The 16875-nt window shown below is 43.9% G+C and overlaps 1 protein-coding gene across 4 annotated transcripts in view; it reads left to right on the forward strand.

The window, feature by feature from the left end:
• Positions 1 to 209: 209 nt before the first annotated feature.
• The window catches only part of LOC118105766 (fibroblast growth factor 12), a 26157-nt gene continuing 9491 nt past the window's right edge, over positions 210 to 16875 (forward strand). The window contains exon 1 of one of the 4 annotated variants that reach the window (XM_047339518.1): positions 210 to 623. In XM_047339518.1, coding sequence (XP_047195474.1) covers positions 596 to 623 — 28 coding nt within the window. In that variant the 5' untranslated portion in view covers positions 210 to 595. Of the gene's footprint in view, positions 624 to 8171; positions 8753 to 8773; positions 8799 to 13601; positions 15009 to 16875 lie in introns of those variants that run through there. The other 3 variants (XM_047339517.1, XM_047339519.1, XM_047339516.1) reach the window with 3 other exon arrangements.

Here is a 16875-nt window from a genome sequence, read left to right on the forward strand (position 1 = left end):
AAGAGAGAGAAGAGAGAGAGAAGAACAGAGAGAGAGCAGAGAGAGAGAAGAGACAGAGAGAGAGAAGAGAGAGAGAGAGAGAGAGAGAGAGAGAGAGAAGAGAGAGAGAGAGGGGAGAGAGAGAGAGAGAGAGGAGAGAGAGAGAGAGAGAGAGAGAGAGAGAGAGAGAGAGAGAGAGAGAGAGAGAGAGAGAGAGAGAGAGAGAGAGAGAGAGAGAGAGCAGCGCGCGGACACAGCACAGGTGAACGCACGAGCCTCAACGTCCGCAGGAGAAAAACACAGCTAATAATAAGAAGAAGAGGAAGAAGAAGAAGAAGAAGAAGAAGGAAAGTGAGGAAGAAGAGGAAGATCTCAGAGGAAGCATCGCAGCTTGCTTCTGTCCCGCTGCCTCCCTCCTTCATCCCTCCCTCATCCTCCTCTCTTCCGCCGGTATCGATCTATCGGCTGATCACTGATCCTCCGACTCGACGCTTCCTCACTACCGCTGATTCAGGAAGGAAAGGAGGAGAGGAAGGAAGGAGAGAAGGAAGGGAAGCACGCAAGTGGATTTGTGATCGGGAGGAGGGACGAAGACCACCTCACCGAACACCGGGACATGGAGGGCAAGGAGAAGGCAACGCTAGGTAGGAGAGGGGGGGTGATGGAGGGATGATGATGGAGGGATGGATGATGGAGGGATGGATGATGGAGGGATGGATGATGGAGGGATGGATGATGGAGGGATGATGATGGAGGGATGATGATGGAGGAAGAGTGTGCCACTGATGGAGGATGTATGCAGAAAGTTGTGGTTGTCTCCCGGCTGAGGGAGGTGGGTGGAGAGTGGCTGCTGGGACGGAGGGATGGAGGGAGTGATGCATGCTGGGTAGAAGGGTACTGCGGTATCCTGCTCACATCCTGAATGCAGCTGCACTGGAGCTCTGAGGTGTGGTTATTATGGGATGGGCACAGTGTGCGTGCGTGTGTGTGTTTCACCATGAGGCTGAAATGCTGAGAGCAGCCTGATGCAGCAAAACACAGAGAGACAGACAGGTGGCTGAGGGAGAGACAGACAGGGGAGAGACAGACAGGCTGCTAAAGACAGACAGGTGAGAGACAGACAGGCTGCTAAAGACAGACAGGATGTTGAAGACAGACAGGTGAGAGACAGACAGGCTGCTAAAGACAGACAGGATGTTGAAGACAGACAGGTGAGAGACAGACAGGTGAGAGACAGACAGGCTGTTTGAGAGACAGACAGGATGTTGAAGACAGACAGGTGAGAGACAGACAGGTGAGAGACAGACAAAACACCTGGACATGGAGGGTGACAGACAGGTATAAGGTCTGATTGACTCCCTGTCTGTCTCTCTTCTCTTTCTGAGAGTGAGACAGGGACAGACAGACAGGTGTGTGTGTGTTTGTTTGTGTCTGGGTGTGTCCTGAGCAGAAGAGATGCGTTATGGGAGGTGTAGTTCTTCCCTGTAGAGACTCTGGGCCTGTTTGTTTTTATCACACTGACACAGTCTCTGGTTTGAATCCTGGTGTCGACTTGTGTCCTTGAGCAAAGCATTGACCCTCGTTAGCTTCCGCACTCTGGTGGCTAACAAACACACAAACAAACAAACACACAAACACACAAACGAGAAGGCACATGTCTGCAGAGACCAAACCTTCTGACACCAGATAACGTGAAACATGAGGAGATATTTTTTACTTGCAGATCCAAACTTTGTTTTCTGATGAAAATGTGTCACGATGATTAGAAAAGTGATCAAATCTAAACGAACATGTGAGTTCTGTCCTCGTCTCGTTTGTTCGTCCTCCTGCTGTTTAGTCAAAGTTGTCTCATCTGTGATTATGTAACACATGATTTAATAAAGTATTCATATACATTCAAACTGTAGTTATGTTTTTATAGGACAGTGATTTCTGTGGACGTTTCTTTAATCTATCAAACTGGAACAAAGCTGTGAGACAGTGACTCAGCGTTGATGTGGTTGTGTTGAGTTTAAAATCTTCTCTTGTGACTCAGGAGGAGAAGAGGATTTAGCTTCATGTGTTTCAGGAGCTTCTCTTCCACAGACTCCTTGTAACTCTGTAACACAGCCTCTATATCAGAGTCTTTTATTCTGGAACAGAAACTGAGACTTTTGTAAACGGTGACGCAGACGCCCACGTTCTCTTCCTGACTGGTTCTTATCAGTCACATGACTCGACTACCAGTGGTGAATACAAAGCGTGCATATCCGACCATATTGTCACATCGTCATCTTGGTGTAAAGGAGGTTGTGCTGTCGACTCTGAATCTCTGTAGCTTCAGTGGATCCCGAGTGAAACTGTGCTGATGTCAGTGAAACGTTTCAGCTGAAGAGACGAGTGTTAAAAGGCGAAGTGAGTCAGCTCAGAACATAAATCCTGTATAATGACCTGAGCTGTGATGTCACTCAGCTAACGTTATATCACTGTAAATAAACATGGACGACATGACAGCTCCTCAACAGTGAAGCCAAAGAGCCTGAAGCATCATCTCAGCTCGTTCTCATCTCTCTGATGTTTGTTCAAGTGTTTCTGATCAGTTTGGTTTGAATCAGTTATTTGATGATATAAAAACAGGCTGAGACGTGATGACTGACAGCTGAGACTGACTGTGTGTGTGTGTGTGTGTGTGTGTGTGTGTGTGTGTGTGTGTGTGTGTGTGTGTGTGTGTGTGTGTGTGTGGGCTCAGTTTTCATATGTTTTGTCTACAGCAGACAGTTAGTTGTGTTTTATTGATTCTCGGATCAAATCCACACGATTCAGGACTGAAGTGACCTGCTGCCAGAAACCTGAGACACACACACACACACACACACACACACACACACACACACACACACACACACACACACACACACACACACACACACACACTCACAAACACAGCATCCTAGTGGAGGTTTGTTAAGATTTCAGTTTGTTTCTACTTATCAGCTGAGAAACATCCAAACACTGTCTGACTGTGTGGATCAATCTGTATATAAAGACCATCAGTAACTGTATATAAAGAGGATCAGTGACTGTATATAAAGATGATCAGTGACTGTATATAAAGATGATCAGTGACTGTATATAAAGACGATCAGTGACTGTATATAAAGACCATCAGTGACTGTATATAAAGACCATCAGTGACTGTATATAAAGAGGATCAGTGACTGTATATAAAGATGATCAGTGACTGTATATAAAGAGGATCAGTGACTGTATATAAAGACCATCAGTGACTGTATATAAAGAGGATCAGTGACTGTATATAAAGACCATCAGTGACTGTATATAAAGACGATCAGTGACTGTATATAAAGACCATCAGTGACTGTATATAAAGATGATCAGTGACTGTATATAAAGAGGATCAGTGACTGTATATAAAGACCATCAGTGACTGTATATAAAGACCATCAGTGACTGTATATAAAGATGATCAGTGACTGTATATAAAGATGATCAGTGACTGTATATAAAGACCATCAGTGACTGTATATAAAGAGGATCAGTGACTGTATATAAAGACCATCAGTGACTGTATATAAAGACCATCAGTGACTGTATATAAAGATGATCAGTGACTGTATATAAAGATGATCAGTGACTGTATATAAAGATGATCAGTGACTGTATATAAAGACCATCAGTGACTGTATATAAAGATGATCAGTGACTGTATATAAAGACCATCAGTGACTGTATATAAAGATGATCAGTGACTGTATATAAAGATCATCAGTGACTGTATATAAAGATGATCAGTGACTGTATATAAAGACCATCAGTGACTGTATATAAAGAGGATCAGTGACTGTATATAAAGATGATCAGTGACTGTATATAAAGACCATCAGTGACTGTATATAAAGACCATCAGTGACTGTATATAAAGATGATCAGTGACTGTATATAAAGACCATCAGTGACTGTATATAAAGAAGGATCAGTGACTGTATATAAAGATGATCAGTGACTGTATATAAAGATGATCAGTGACTGTATATAAAGATGATCAGTGACTGTATATAAAGACCATCAGTGACTGTATATAAAGACCATCAGTGACTGTATATAAAGACGATCAGTGACTGTATATAAAGACCATCAGTGACTGTATATAAAGAGGATCAGTGACTGTATATAAAGAGGATCAGTGACTGTATATAAAGAGGATCAGTGACTGTATATAAAGATGATCAGTGACTGTATATAAAGATGATCAGTGACTGTATATAAAGACCATCAGTGACTGTATATAAAGACCATCAGTGACTGTATATAAAGACCATCAGTGACTGTATATAAAGATGATCAGTGACTGTATATAAAGACCATCAGTGACTGTATATAAAGATGATCAGTGACTGTATATAAAGATGATCAGTGACTGTATATAAAGACCATCAGTGACTGTATATAAAGACCATCAGTGACTGTATATAAAGAGGATCAGTGACTGTATATAAAGACCATCAGTGACTGTATATAAAGAGGATCAGTGACTGTATATAAAGACCATCAGTGACTGTATATAAAGACTCAGTCATGTCCTGAGACGACCAGCAGGTGGAGTCACACACTCCCCTGCTGCAGTTTTCACTTCCTCCTTAGTTTTTCTTTTTACATATTTTACATCAACATCTCATTCCTACAAATGATTTTATATTTGTAAATACGCATTTTTGAAGTTGATGCATTTGCAGTTTCTTTGTGTTTGAATGTGAAGCTTTAGTGTAAATGTCCCGTTGTTTGGATGAATAAAGTTGTTTCTTATCTTATGTCAGTTTCACTTAGAGACTATTGTGTTTGGCAGGTAGTGAAATGTATTTATTAAAATTGGATAAACCCCTTGAGTTGCACCAATTCGTTTTCAAGTACATTATTGTTGTTCTGCAGTCAATTATTTCTTATTTAGACTTTTGATAGTAACAAAGCATAGAAAAGAGAAATACATACTTTTCTCCACATAATTCTCCACTAATTGAAAAAGCAACCACTGAAGTGAACGTAGTGCAGATAGTTCTGCTCACAATGTGTCGAGCCTCAGTTAAATGACTTGTGAATCAAAGTTGTGATGAAGAGTTTGGGACGTTTAGCAGAATGTTTGCTTGATTCCAATCACTCTTTGATAATAATAAATAAATCTGCCACAGGTGTTCCAGGCATCAACTTTATAACTTTGCTGTATATTTCATAATGATGTGTTTATGGTACAAAAACAATTACAGTGCAATTTTAGCTTCATTCCTAACTTCCAACAGTAGTAGTAGTACAATACACACATTAGTTCCATTGGTGTAGAACACCTTATCACCAGGCTCACAAGGTGTGCAGATGTAGGAGGGGCATGTTGTTGTTGCGCTATATTGACACATTTATTGTGAAGGAGGCGGATCGCCACTTCCGGTGTTACGGGTTTTTTGTTTGTTTCTTTTTGTTGAGTTTCCATCATTCTGTTCTTTTATAATTGTGTACACAACAAGGTTGGGTATTGTGTTGGGTGTGCGTGTCTTCTAGTTGAGCGAGCGTTTTATTCTGAAAGCGCTATTACTCGTGATTCCGCGGTGGAACTTCCTCTTTGCTCTGGATTCTCCCGGGAAGCTACGCGTTCTTAGTTCAATGTTGTAAATGGTAGAATAAGTTACTATAGATATGATGTCATGTGGTTCTAGTGATTTCATGTCAGTGTTTCGTGCACGTGGATGACGAGGTGACTCTGCTGGACCAGGCTTCAGGAAGCAGCTGAGGACAGATCAGTGTCCGCCAGGTGAGCCTGGTTCAGAGTCACATACACAACTGGTGCTGGTCTTTAAAAGTCTCAGGAGGTGCAGGAGCACGTGGACGATCACAGGAGGACCAGGTGGCTTGTAGAACTCAACCATGATCACAGACTGAGGCTGCACGGGCAGGGGTGGTTCCTCATCAGGGTTTCTACCTCATCTGTAATATTCAAGGTGATAATCTCTCACAGTGCTGTTGATAACCGTCCACATCAAGTCTCTCGTCTTCCATCAGTGTGAAAACAATTGGTCATAATTACACATCTGCACTGGTCATCAGACATTTCTTCAGTGAAATCTTCATCATGAAATCATGAATTCACTGCGTACAAATCAAACTAGAATGACTGGAGCACTAAATGTGTTTTTCTATTCATCTAGATCTGTGATGACTTCTTTCTTCTCATCCTCCAACCAGGTTTACAAACTAACAGATACAAAACAGAAGTGAAACCTCATTAATGGAACCAATGAATTACACAAGTTACATAATAATGAATCAGCAGCACCACTGAGGCTCATAAAGTCTATTATTATTATTCAGAACACTGAACAGTCATTGTATTTATATTTAATCACAAATTAGAAAGATCAACAGAGTCTTAATGTTCACCAAGTTTCCAGAGACTCCACGTCACGTGGCAGTTTGCTGATTCAGCGTCATGCTGAAAGTGTTTCCAGTGCTGCAGCGTTAGCATGGCGCCTCGCACCACTCAGGATAATCGATGCTAATTCCTTAGCATGCGGCTAATGGACACAGTTATGGATGATGATGTCATCTGAACTCCTGTGATGCAACCTCTGTGGAGTGGTGGTGGTGGTGGGGGGGGATTGGCCCAGCTGACAGTAGTTGGTCAATTAACGGTGCCTGGATTCAAGAGGCAGCAGCAGAGGGAACAAGGAGACACATGAGGGAACGAGCTGCGAAGCAGGAAGTGCTGGGCCCTTTCCTTTTAGGGAGACGGATCCTCACGTGTCTCTGAGTTTTCTACCTTCTTTACCTGTTAAGAGCTTCTTAGTAGTTTGACTCTTGTTGAGGGTTCAGAACAGAGGAGGTCTCACCTTGTTAAAGACCATGAGACAAACTGGCATCACAAATAGAAGTGTGTGTGTGTGTTGTGTGGATGGTGTGGATCAGGATCGTAGTAGAACAGGGTCGTAGTGGTCTGGTACTCTGGTTGTTTTTCCTCTTCCTCTCTGTCACACCCTGAAGCCTCCTGGTGTCTTGGTGTCCTGCTGCCCCCTGCTGGTCAGACTCAGGACAGACACTGCAGTGACAGTGAAGCTCCTGAATTCTCCCAGATTGAAACGAAGATCAGATTAAATGATGTTGAGAATAACTTCAATCTGAAGTAGAACAATGTAAAGAGGAGCACTGAGGTGAAGACAGAAACACGTGGAGCTGAATGAACATTACTGCAGCTCAGCTCTTTGAAATATTCATCATCACCGTCACCAGAGTTTAAAAGCTCTGTGATGGAGCTGCAAACTGACCTTATACATGTATCTATACATTATCAATAACCATTTATCTATGACCTTTTATCAATACATTATCATTATATTTATCAATACATTTATTTATATACATCTTTTTATCTATTGCCAATCCCAGTTCAGCACGTCACAGGCCTGACACAGAGACTGTCTACAAAGACCATCAGTGTCAGCGCCATCTTGGGGTTTGAAACCAGAAGTAACCATGTCTGGAGCAGCAGTGGGTGGAGCCTGACTGAGAGCTCGAGGACACCTCAGCCCTACGACACCTGCACCCTGCCCCCATTGGATGGTACTAGCTGTCAGTCACTGTGTGGTACCCCGGTGCTTTATGGTCTGTTTGACTCTAAATGATCATAATTCACTAAATGAACATCAGCTGTTTGAAGAAGACTTGAAACTAGAGACTGAGACAGAAACTCCTGAATGTTTCCTGACGTTATAAAGTGAGAAGTCACTTTCTATAGACTTCTATAGAAACCACCAGAGGAGTCGCCCCCTGCTGGTTATTAGGGATAATACAGGTTTCAGACACTTGAGCATTGGCTTCACTTTCTGGACAGTCTTTTTTTTTAAACAGATTTTAGTTGTGAGTCTGTTTGCCCCCACACACACACACACACACACACACACACAAACTCTCTCTGCCTCTCTCACTCTCTGATATAAATAGTGTTCAGGTTCCACTCTCAGAATAACTTGTCTCCGCTTACTGCAGGATCACATTCACACACAGACCTGAATCCAGACCTGGACCTGTAGTACTTATTGTGTTTTTATGTTTTATGTTCCTTGTATGCACCTATACCAAGGCAAATTCCAGGTAGGTGTAAACCTACTTGGCAATAAATACTTCTGATTCTGACTCAGAGACTCAGAGACTCAGAGACTCAGTCTTCATAGAAACACATTGACGTTCCTCTCAGTCTGAAATCATTCGACTCTTCAAGACTTTTCACAGACGATCAGAACCTCCTGTGATTATTGATTACTGAATGAATGATATTTGTTACTTTCTGCATTCCTCATGTTGGCCCCTGGGGGTCCTCGTTGTGGTTATTGCTGTGGTTCTCGTCACGGTTCCCATTGACGGGTTCTCCTGTTCCTCTGTGGGCGAAACACTGTTCGCTTGTGACTCCCACTGACGAATCCAGTGACAGAAGTAAACTGTCACACCAGCAGAGGTCAGGCTGTGTGAGACAGGACGGAGACACTCTGAGGACAGGAGTCCTCTCTGTCTTCTGTCCACGCTCTGGTGGCGCTGTGATGTCACAGTTCTCATGTGTGGTCACATGGGACTGGAGCCCTCACATTGATGAGCTTCCTCATCCACTGATTGACGGACTCTGATCTCTGGACGATGACCCGGTACTGCAGCCTGCTCCGTCGCCTCCTGTCCGGAGACAGAAAAGGAAAGGAGGTGGGCGAGGAGGAGGGCGGCGCTCAGAGAGAGAGCGGTAAACAGGGTGAGTCCGACCCACCACCTGGCGTTCTCCATAGTGTTTAACTCAGGTGTGTTTTTACTGATTTAACTTCAGACTTTGTCTCATTGTCGGATCTATTAATAAAACTGTGAGGTGTGAACGTCATGTTCACACGGAACATAAAACACACACAGCAACAAATCAACTGAGATGGTGGTGATGGACAACAAGGGTCTAAGAAACGATTACAAAGCATTTGATTAATTTGTAAAATCAAAATAGTTATTAATAATTGTGTTTGCAAATTAATATGTGAATCTAAAAATAAACTCGATCACAAACCAATTTATTGTTGGATTTTTTAACGAGCTGTAAAAGTGTCATGGAAACAGAGGCTAGAGGAGAGGCTAAGTGTGGAGGCTAACAGAGAGACTGACAGGACAGGTCAACTCTTGCTAGCCTCTATTATTAGCAAACAGGACGGGCTATTAGCAGATGTTAGCAGGAGAGCTAACAGGAAATCCTAACAGAAGCTTACAGTGGAGGCTAACATTAGAGGCTAACGGTAAAAGCTAACATCTACTGTTAACAGGACAAGGTTAATAACAGGATAAGCTAAGCCTAGAGGCTAATAAAGAAGCTAACATGAGAAGCTAAGCCTAGAGGCTAATAAAGAAGAAGCTAAATGCAGCTGACAGCAAAAGGGAAACGCAGCAGTAAAATGGAAATGATGAAGAGACCCCTATTGGCAGAAAAAGACATACTGTACATTCAAGAAGTGATTCACAAACAATTTAACAATACAAGAAACTAAATTAACATGAAGTCTGCAAACAAGAAAACCTGAGTAAGTTTTGTTGTCACGGTCGAGTGTTGCCATTTATAGTTTCACCAACACTTTTAGCTCTCCGCGACGTGACAGAAACACAAGACACAACACCCTGTGTGTGTGTGTGTGTCCTTGACAGTGATGTCTCAGGTTTATTTACAGTGTATTTCTGTCTGAGCAGCTGTGAGCCTCCTCAGTCTCTCAGCTCGTCCTATGTTCCTTTAGTTCGGAGTCTCCATAGAAACAGAATGTGAGTGACAGTTAGTCCCGTCTCTGTCGCCCTCTGCTGATCATCTCCACTCACTGACAGGAGATATGATAAATACAGTCATGGTGAATAAAGTCCGAGAGGTCCTCACCTGTAAACGTCCCATAGAGACACAAAACGTCACAGATCTACCACAAAGACAAAAAGAATTGTTACGACTTCAGAGAGAAAAACTAAGTACAAAGGTATGAATGACCACATGACTGAAATATCAGTGTGTCATTAAAGATTCAAAACACTGTTTCAACATTAACCTTTAATGACTGTGTGTGTGTGTGTGTGTGTGTTTGTGTGCCTCTGTGTCTTTGTGTGCGTGTGTATTTTTAAATGCTGCTTGTTGTTTTTCAGAATGATGAATTATTCAGAAGCTGAAGCTAATTTAGTGATTCAACATCAAACATTTAAAACACACACACACACACACACACACACACACACACACACACACACACAGCCTTCATAAACCTGTGTGTGTGTGTGTGTGTGTGTGTGTGTGTGTGTGTGTGTGTGTGTGTGTGTGTGTGTGTGTGTGTGTGTGTGTGTGTGTGTGTGTGTGTGTGTGTGTGTGTGATAAGAAGATTACAAACTAAAGAAGCAGAAATCACATCACAACTGCAGTTATTGTAGTAATTAGTAGTAGTATTAGTAGAAGTAGCAGTTATACGAGAATTTGTAGTATTGGTCAGTGGTAGTATTTGCAGTTGTATCACTATTTTTAGTTGTATTGGTATAAGTATTATTTGCAGTATGAATAGTTTGTAGTAACATGTGAACCATTGTGAACAGCAGTGTGAACTGCAGTGTTTCTGGTATCCAGCAGATGGCGCTGTGTCTCCAGTTTTAAAGTGGCTGCATCTGATTGGTTTAAACTTCATCATACAGCCACACAATGTTATTTATTGTGTGTTTTGTATGTTTGTTTATGTGTTTGTTATTTTGTGTCAGTGTGCTGTGTGTTAGTTTATGTGTTTGTTGTTGTGTGTCTGTTTGTTGTGTTGTTTGTGTGGTTGTGATGCAGTGAGTCTCTTTGTTAGGTTTGAACATCCAGTTGTCGTTCTCTCTGCCGCCCACACGCTGCTGTGTTTCTTCTTCTATTTGGGTTTTTCTGCAGCGTGTCAATGCGTCATATTCTGTGTGTGTGTGTGTGTGTGTGTGTGTGTGTGTGTGTGTGTGTGTGTGTGTGTGTGTGTGTGTGTGTGTGTGTGTGTGTGTGTGTGTGTGTGTGTGTGTGTGTGTGTGTGTGGGTTTATAATCTGAATGAATAGATGAAGAACAATGATGGCGACACTGAACATGTAAATATGTAAAGCGTCAGTAAATTTAGGGACTATTTTCTGCAGCAGCAGAATCCAGTACAGTGGAATCAGGACGACACGAGAAGATGCTGCGAGATTACAATATTTGTTATGTCTCATCACATAAAGTTATCGAAAATACAGAGTAGTCTGAGCAGCGACAAACTCAAACAACGTGAATAAAGATGACGACAGGAAGTAAAATTGGATCATATGGAAAATGATACAGCAAATAAAGACTTCTTCTTCTTCTTCTTCTTCTTCTCTGTGATACAGTGCACTGTTGCCTCCCATTGGTGTTGAAATCTATAAAAAGGGTGTTTTACCTGTAACATTGATCTTGTGTTTGACTGATGTTTTAAGACGATGTTCTAATTAATGTGTCGGATAAATCACAACAGTTTAATGTCATAAATTTAAAAAACTCATGAACGTTAACCAGCATTTATTTACGTAAAAAACTTTTTATTTAAATGAAAAAACATCTTTTACTTTTCGAAAATGTTTTGTTCATCAGCTTATGTTTATACCAAACACCACTATTGGTTGTGTGTGTGTGTCTGTCTGTCTGTCTGTCTGTCTGTCTGTCTGTCTGTACATTTTTTCATGGTCGTCTCGCTGACATTCTTCTGCCCTCTGATGAGACAGTTTGTCTATTGATTAGAAACACACCTGAACTGTATACACACACACACCACACACACACACACACACACACAACCACACACACTGGAGTTACGAGTCAAGGACTGAAGGGCAGGAAATCCACCGTGGTGGCATCACAATCGATCCCACATCTCATTAACACCCAGCAGTGTGTGTGTGTGTGTGTGTGTGTGTGTGTGTGTGTGTGTGTGTGTGTGTGTGTGTGTGTGTGTGTGTGTGTGTGTGTGTGTGTGTGTGTGTGTGTGTGTGTGTGTGTGTGATATTATGAAGTTATCAGACTGACAGTTTAGTTTTCTAGAGTCTGTGACACCAGGTCAGACAGGTGTGATTATACAGATGCGGTCAGATTTCAAACCTTCAGCCTGAAACTTTGCTGTACTTCTTCTAACATAATGTTGGGTGATCCTCTGAGGAAGTGACATCATGCACAGCTGATGAAGATGTTTCTGTTCTTCGTCGCCATCTCTGCTCTCGGTCCCACAGAGCAGATACGAGGACGCAAATACACGACGGTAATTAAAGAAACTGACCTGGTTTGTTTCTGCGGGTGTGGAGGCCTACATCCAGCGTGATGGTGCACAGACACGGGCCCAGTTAGTGAAGGCGAAGATGTTAATCCTGTTCAGTCTGGTTCAGGATCCCTGAAACCTGCCGACTCGCCGGCCTCGGGCCCAGAAACAGACGGGTTAGAAGTGGAGGATTATTTCTTAACAGCATCAAAGTTTGTGACACCGTTCATCAGATCGGACGCAGAACCTGATGACCTCATCACGAGCACACATCTTGATGAGGTAGACGACAGAAGCCTGGACTTTCTGCAAAAAGAAAGACATTTGTAAATATGATGGTTTTTATTGTAATTTTTAAAATGATGGTGTAAGCAACAATCTCCCGAAGTGGTGAGGGGGCGCCAGCAGGGGGCGTCAGTTGTTTCTTTAAAGCAAAACAGTGAGCGTCCACTTTTAGAACGTCTCTGGTCAAGGAAGTAAGTTTCTCATTCTCTTTCTCCATCGACGTTTCAGAAAAACCCTTTTGAAAAGATTCTTAATCCTGGAACCAGGTCGACGAGCTCGAGATGAATCGAGACCAAAACACGTGATTCAAAAAAAGTAAAAGTACAAGACTGTGAACATAATTATTTTAAGAGTGGAGACATTACACAGTAAGGGGCCGTCAGGGGTATCAGGAGTATCAGGGGTATCAGGAGCATCAGGAGCATCAGGGGTATCAGGAGTATCAGGAGTATCAGGAGCATCAGGAGCATCAGGAGTATCAGGAGTATCAGGGGTATCAGGGTATCAGGAGTATCAGAGTATCAGGAGCATCAGGAGTATCAGGGGTATCAGGGGCATCAGGAGTATCAGGAGTATCAGGAGCATCAGGAGTATCAGGGGTATCAGGAGTATCAGAGTATCAGGGCATCAGGGTATCAGGAGTATCAGGGGTATCAGGGGCATCAGGAGTATCAGGAGTATCAGGGGCATCAGGAGTATCAGGGGCATCAGGAGTATCAGGGCATCAGGAGCATCAGGGGCATCAGGGTATCAGGGCATCAGGAGCATCAGGGCATCAGGGCATCAGGAGTATCAGGGTATCAGGGCATCAGGGCATCAGGGGTATCAGGGGCATCAGGGTATCAGGGCATCAGGAGCATCAGGGGTATCAGGGCATCAGGAGTATCAGGATTATCAGGGCATCAGGGTATCAGGAGTATCAGGGGCATCAGGGCATCAGGAGTATCAGGGACATCAGGGCATCAGGGCATCAGGGGCATCAGGGTATCAGGGGCATCAGGAGCATCAGGGGCATCAGGGGTATCAGGGCATCAGGGGCGGAGCCTCTGGGTTTTGTCTGGATCTGAATCGGACTCTTGACGTGTGGAGAGAAGTGAACCACATGTGAGAGCAGCTGTGGCGTGTGAGCGTGTTTCAGGAGCAAAGTGATGTGGGAGCAACATCAAACATGGAGCAGAATATTTTTAGGAGCTTCTTCTCCACCTCCACCTCGTGTCTCTCTCTCCTCTCTCTCCTCTCTTTGACTGCCCCTCTCTCGCGGCTGCTCTCTTTTCTCTCTCCTCTTCTCGTCTCTCAGCCTCTCGCCACATGCAGCAGCTCTCAGGCTGTGAGGAAGACGAGTAGGATGAAGAGGCTCAGACGGGAGAACACATCGACTCGGTTTTCTCTTCTCCTCTCTGAAGGATTCTTGTGCCGCTCTGGGATTATTTTGAACTTTGCTGAACGTTGTCACTCTTGTCGTCTCTGAAAGTTGGACGGACGAGCGAGAGGGCGACGCTGTCCTGTCGTTTTCCACACGGAGACATGAAGACGCATCATGAAGACATGGACGGCAGCTTCTGCAGCCACGTGCTTCCATCAGAGACTCTAACATGATACATGTCTTTTTCTTTCAAACCAGGAATCATCCTCAAACTTCAAACTTATCCATCGATCAACTATCAGAACATTGACAATGAAATGATGAGTGATTCATTGTTTCATCTTCGCTCCTGAATAAATAGAACTCCTACCTCTTCTCAAGGTCCTTTTTTAACTGGATCACATGGTCGTCATGGAACTGAAAACGTCACAGACTTCTCCACGTCTTCTTTGATGATTGTGAAGTTCCAAGGTTTGTAGTGACTGAAGCTTTGTTGCTTCCTCCGGTGGAAACTGAAGCTACAGGATGTGAACGATCAAACACGTCCAACTTGATCCTCGTGTCCTGATTCGTCTGAAGACAACACTTTTTATAACTTTCAAGATTTTGTGTGTGTGATGAGACAAAAGTAAATAAAACAAAGGGATTTTAGTTTATTGCGTTTGCGTAAGTGAAAGTTTTGGAAGCACGGACACATGAACATCACTCAGCTGCTTCTTGTTCTGGAGCCGTTTCTCATCATGAAGTCATTTAAACCAGAAAAAACGTCTCCTCTGACTCTCGCTGGATTCCACCAGCCTGACGGACATGTCTTCTGATCTGAACTAAAACGTGAACATCCTCAGATATTTTGTCCTCGGTGGCTTCGTCCACCTCTCGGGGAGATGGCCGCGGCCATCGCCAGCTCCCTGATCCGACAGAGGCGTCAGGCCCGCGAGTCAAACAGTGAGAAGGTCACCACCAACAAGAGACGCTCGAGTCCCAGTAAAGACCCGAGGTCTGTGTGCGAGAGACACATCTTCAGCGTCTTCAGCAAAGTTCGCTTCTGCAGTGGAAAGAAAAGACCTGTTCGCCGAAAACCAGGTGGGTTCAGATGGTTCAAGTCCGACACAGAAGAAAAGTCTGACCACTTTGAGATGTTGTGTAGTTGTGTTGACACTGAGTTTGTCTTTGTAGAAGATTTGTTGCACTTGTTGAATTTGTTTCTGTTGAGCTGTTTTTCACACATGAACTCCACAATTTGTCCCAAAAATTGTGTCCAGACTTTCTGCGTATGTGCAGACTTTGTCCTGTGAAGCAGCAGCAGCAGGTTGTTGGGTCCGACTCGTTCAAACAGGAACATGTGGGAACATCCAGGCGAGGGGCGGAGCCTGTAGAGCAGCAGGTTGGTCCTCGCAACAGACATGGAACATCAGGCCGGGCTGTAGAGCAGCAGGGGCGGAGCCTGTAGAGCAGCAGGAGGCCGGACATGACGTATAAACTCTGCTGTGGAAAGATGTTGTTGTTTACAGCTCATCCACACCGGCGTCGGCCCTCATCACCAAAAGATCTGGAACCTCCTCGTGTTTCCAAGTTGACGTCTTCGTCTTCTACGTGTACGGCTCCTCTTCTTCATCCTGAGATGTTTGTGTTCTTCCAGTTTCACGTCCGTCACGTGTTAGAAACCTCATCAACACGTCCACTCGCTCACTGGGAAGCTTCCACACATTGTCCTGCTGTCTCCTCACATGGACTCACTCTGACATGTTACAGACATTTTACCAGGAGGCTGCAGGAGAAGATCCAGAAAACGTCCAGAGACACTGACTCAGACATTAGTTCTCACATACAGAACCTGCAGAACAAGTGAGGAACACGTCAGGAACATGTCAGGAACACGTCAAGAACACGTCAGAAACATTTCAGGAACATTTGAAGAACAAGTCAAGAACACGTCAGGAACATTTCAGGAACACGTCAGGAACACGTCAGGAACACGTCACGAACACGTCAGGAACACGTCAGGAACACGTCAGGAACCGTCAGTAACACATCAGGAACACGTCAGTAACACGTCAGGAACACGCCGGAACACGTCACGAACACGTCAGGAACACGTCACGAACACATCAGGAACATGTCAGGAACCGCCACGAACACATCAGGAACACGTCAGTAACACATCAGGAACACGTCAGGAACACGTCAGGAACACGTCAGGAAATGGTATTAGATTAGTCAGGAAATCAGCTCCTGCAGAATCCAGCCTGTAGTTCAAAACGCTGCATAATTTCCATCAATGATTTAAATAATTTATGGCTCCATCGTGTGGATGCAGCTTCTGCAGTGACGCCGTCAGCAGACTTTTCCCTCTGGAGACTTTTCACTTCATCAACTAAGAGAAACAGATTCGAGAACCAGATAAAAGTCGACCGGGACTCGAGCGGCGTTTCCTCCCGAGGACGCGTTTAACAGCGCGTCAGACGAATTGCAACATTTACACATTTATGAGTGTGCATCTCTCATAAGCCGACATCCCGCTGCTGCGACCACAGCTTCATGTTTTTCTTGGCAACCCAACAAACAGCTTCTTGAAGGAACCATTCTACAGCTGCTGCTTGATCAGCTCCTCCCAGTTTGCAGCCTCAGTAACTTATTCACTCAGGAGTTTTTAGAAGAACAACAAAGCACCTCAGTGTAGTTTCACCTCTCGGACCTGGACAACATGTCACTGTGTCGTTTTCTGAGACCTCGGCTATTTAGTTTTAAAACTAAAATAATCTTCATCCACACTCACACGTCACATGATCGTCCACGTCCACTGGTCACGTGGTGTAAACAGGAAGTAGATGTCTCCTCTGCAGCTGGTTGCTTAGTAACAGAAACTCTGTGAAGGAGGAGCAGTGATGGTGAAGAGCAGGGACGACGAGGTGGAACTGTAACTGACAGGAAGTGTTAGCTTTGTGTTCAC

The sequence above is a fragment of the Hippoglossus stenolepis genome, chromosome 4 (assembly GCF_022539355.2).
Source record: "Hippoglossus stenolepis isolate QCI-W04-F060 chromosome 4, HSTE1.2, whole genome shotgun sequence".
Lineage (NCBI taxonomy): Eukaryota > Metazoa > Chordata > Actinopteri > Pleuronectiformes > Pleuronectidae > Hippoglossus > Hippoglossus stenolepis.